Source organism: Monodelphis domestica, chromosome 4 (genome assembly GCF_027887165.1).
Source record: "Monodelphis domestica isolate mMonDom1 chromosome 4, mMonDom1.pri, whole genome shotgun sequence".
NCBI classification, from domain to species: Eukaryota; Metazoa; Chordata; class Mammalia; order Didelphimorphia; family Didelphidae; genus Monodelphis; species Monodelphis domestica.
In genome coordinates, this window is record NC_077230.1 from 417,189,901 (window position 1) to 417,193,550 (window position 3,650).

A 3,650-nucleotide genomic window follows, 5' to 3' on the forward strand; every position below is an offset into this window, starting at 1 on the left:
ACATTGCTACTGGTAGCAATGCAATGATCCAGGACATTCTGAGACTTCGGAGGAAGAATGTGATCCACAGCTAGAGAAAGAACGGTTAGAGAAGAAATGCAGAAGAAAACAAATGATTTATCCCTTGTTTATATGGGTATAGGATTTGGGGTTTGGGTTTTAAAAGATTTCTCTGTTACAGAAATGAATGATCTGGAAATTGGTTTTGAGTGATAATACATGGATAACCCAGTGGAATTGCTTGACAGCTGCAAGAGCAGAGGGAGGGAAGGGGGAGGGAGGCAACATGAATCAAAACCACAGAAAAATATTTTTTCAAAAATAAAAATTATATTAAAAATAAAAACAAAGCACTTGAAAAAAATAAAGAAAAGAAAAGACATGTTCCTTTCTTACCCACCAAGGTTTTAAGCACTGTGGTATATATAGCAGAAAGAGCACTGGACTTGAAGTCAAAAGACCTGCATTCCAATCTTGGCTCCATATTGTCTGGCTATGGAGTAGCCCTAGACAAAGTATTAATTTCCTCAATTTCCTCCTTTGTACAATGGTGCTTCCTACCTCACCGGGCAATTGTGGGGAGAGTGCTCTGCACACCTAAAGGGCCTCTGAAACTGTGGCTATTATGAGTTATTTCCAACTAACCTTTCTCCACCCATTACCGTGAGCAGGCTGAATGCTCTCTGCATGCCAAGCTGTGGCCTGGACGTTATGGGAACTGTAGAGGAAGAAGACACAGTTCTCGCCTTTAGGAAGTTCCCAGTTTAATAGGAGAGACAGGGTATATGCTGTGGGGGGACTAAGTATATACAAAAGGAAAAGAGAACAGCCTCAGTTTGCTAATGGCGTAGGTGCCCCGTCTCCTTCCCCCATCTTTCCCTGTGCTCCATCTTGCATTCGTCCTCTTTCTCCTTCCCCTTGGCCTTTGTGGAACTCCGACAGTGCCTCTGTGGCAGCTGTCTGTTCTTCAGAACTTAGTGCCTCCAGCTTGCTTGGCTCCTGCGTGAGCATTCTGCAGTGCAGCTGGGCCAACTTGGGGTCATTTTCACACCAGTGGGCAGCTTAGCTTGGTGGAGAAAGCACTGGGTTTGGAGTCAGAAAGGCCCCAGATTAAAATCTAACCTATACTGGGTAACTCTGTACCTCTGGTGCCTTCTACAAAGCCTGAGAAGGGTCATGGCTACATTGGGAGGAAGCTCAGAATTTTCTTGTATGTTCATACTAGGGGTAGGGGAAGGTGTGTGTAAGGGCAGGGGGTGGCGCTTTTCTCAAATTCTCCTCCTTTCCATTTCTTGTTTGTATTATCAAAGTCATGTTCCTCTTCAAAAAGAAATTCAGTCAGGAAGGTCTAGGAAGATACGGAGCGGTTTCTTCAAAAAGAAGCGTTCCTACATGTCCCTGACCCACTATGCTTGAGCCCATGGTTGGACCATTCCTGAGACTGTGGCAGGATTGAATTCTTTTGTGTCCCACCTCCCCTAACCTCCCCAACCCTGGCCCATACCTCACCAGGAACGCGTTACCCTGGGAGACTTAGTCCGTGGTAAAGTCAGAACTTGCCACACCATCCCCTTGGCTCAAACCATTGTCTCCTGTGTCTGTCTCCAAAGTTCCTCTACCCCAGCGACCCAGAAGGGAGGCCCCTTGATTCTTCAGGGCCATCAGTCCATCTCCAAAGGTTCGGCGGACAGCGGAGGAGGAGAAGTAGAAAAGGAGGGGATCGAGGCCAGCATTGAAGGAGCTGAACAGCACGGCATACTTTCGCCAGCTTGGGCTTTTGCCTTCAAAAAACCCTACCACGTGGGAGACGTTGTAAGGTGCAAAGCAGAGAAGGAAGTTGAGAAGAGTCACGATGGCCAGTCCCACGGCTCTTCGCTGTCGCTGGACCCCCACCTGTGGCTGGCTGAGCATGAGACACACGAAGCGCCAGTAACAGAAGACAGTCACGGCCATGGGCAGGCAGAAGAGGACGAGGCAGAGCTCCAGCCGCACGGGGAGAACCACATCCAGCTGGTCTTGGCTAAAATCGTCGTAGCATTCAAAGGTCGTCTGGTTCTTCTCTGTCGTGTTTCTCGGTCCCAAGTACTCCACTATGATCACGATGCTGCAGTGTCCGAAGGACAGGATCCAGGAGACCAGAGCTGCAGCGAGCCCATAGACGGGCCGCCGGGAGAGCTTGTACTGGACAGGGAAGGCCACCCCCAGGTAACGCTCGATGCTGATTCCAGCCAGCAGCCAGGTGCTGCAGTAAATGCTGCTGTAGAAGCTAAAGCCAGTGAGGGCGCAGACTACCTTGTCCAGGGGCCACAAGAAGTTACTGGCAACCTCCAGGATCTTGAAGGGCAGCATCAACAGGAGGAGGAGATCTGCCAGGGTGAGGCTGAGCAGAAGGATGTGGATCGGGGCAGGGTGGGGCTGCCGCACGCGCCGGACGAAGGCACGAAGGGCCAGGAGGTTGGTGGGGAGGCCGATGAGCAAGGTCATGGCGTAGAGAATAAGGAGCAGATATCTTTCTGTCATTTGGTCTGTTGAGCTGGGGTGAAAAGGGCAAAGTTAGGAGAAACCCTCCACAGTCTCCCATATGATCTCCCTTCCCAGGTATCTTTCTGTCAGCACTGCCTGCGCACTCCACCTGTCAGCGCCCCACAGAGTAATTATTGACTTTGCCTTGGGCGGGATATTAAGCTGCAGTTATTACATTTGCCATCATGGACCTCAGGGGGGGAGACCGATCTATGGCTTTTAAAGGGCATCCTCTCTTTGCCTCCCACAATCTTCCCCATCCCATCTGATGATGCAGGAAGTGGCTCTTGTTACTCTCCTCTTAGAGAAATGGCAGTGTGGAGAACCATGCCTCATTATGGAGACTGAGTCTCTTTCCTGGGGTTGTACAGTTATTATGAGAAGCCAGAAATTCCATAGCCAGTCTCTGACTTTTCTTTCCAGACCCTGCTTCATTCCTAGGCCTCGGGCAGGGGGACCTGGGCTTTGCCCCAAGATGTCTGATTTTGAGGGCCCTGGTAGCACTTCTGATCTTTACTATTCTAAAAATAACAGAATTTAGCTCCTGCTTAACAAGAATAATTAGCAGGCTGGGATGAGCTATTTCCCTCTCCCACTGTTCCAAAGCACTGCCCCCTCAATTAGGGGCCTATTTCATGACCCTTACCCTGAGTATGGTCTGTGGCACTTGCTCCAGGTCTCCAAATTCCTAGTTTTGGTTCTGGATCAAGAGTATCCAGCCCTCCCATTTCTCCACCTCATTCCCTGCCTTTTACAGAAAGCAGATTTTCTTTCTCTGGTGTCATTTCCAGCTTCTCTTATCTGTGTGTTTAAACTTAGTAAAGGGGAAGCTGGTCACAAGCTGGTGGGAGGGAGTAAAGAAAGCAGGCAGGAGCAAGGTAGGACTAATTCTCACTCTTGGCTTTGCCCCTGGCCATTTCATCAAACAAGTGCACACATACCATCACTGAGATAGGACAGTTTTCATTATTGCCTCCAAACCTCTTCGCTTCTATTTAGGAACCACTAGGCTTTTTTGGTACCCAAACTAATTGCTAACTCCAGCATCTTCTTTAATCTCTCCCCAGTTGTAGGTATCTCTTCTGTAGGCCCAGTCTCTAGTTCTATGGGTTTCTCCCCTACACCAA

At 49.1% G+C, this 3,650-nt stretch overlaps 1 protein-coding gene across 1 annotated transcript; it reads right to left on the reverse strand.

The window, feature by feature from the left end:
* Positions 1-308: 308 nt before the first annotated feature.
* FFAR2 (free fatty acid receptor 2) lies at positions 309-2,529 on the reverse strand. Its single transcript, XM_056825322.1, has one exon. The coding sequence runs from the start codon at positions 2,518-2,520 to the stop codon at positions 1,534-1,536; it is 987 nt and encodes a 328-aa protein (XP_056681300.1). The 5' UTR covers positions 2,521-2,529; the 3' UTR covers positions 309-1,533.
* Positions 2,530-3,650: the final 1,121 nt, after the last annotated feature.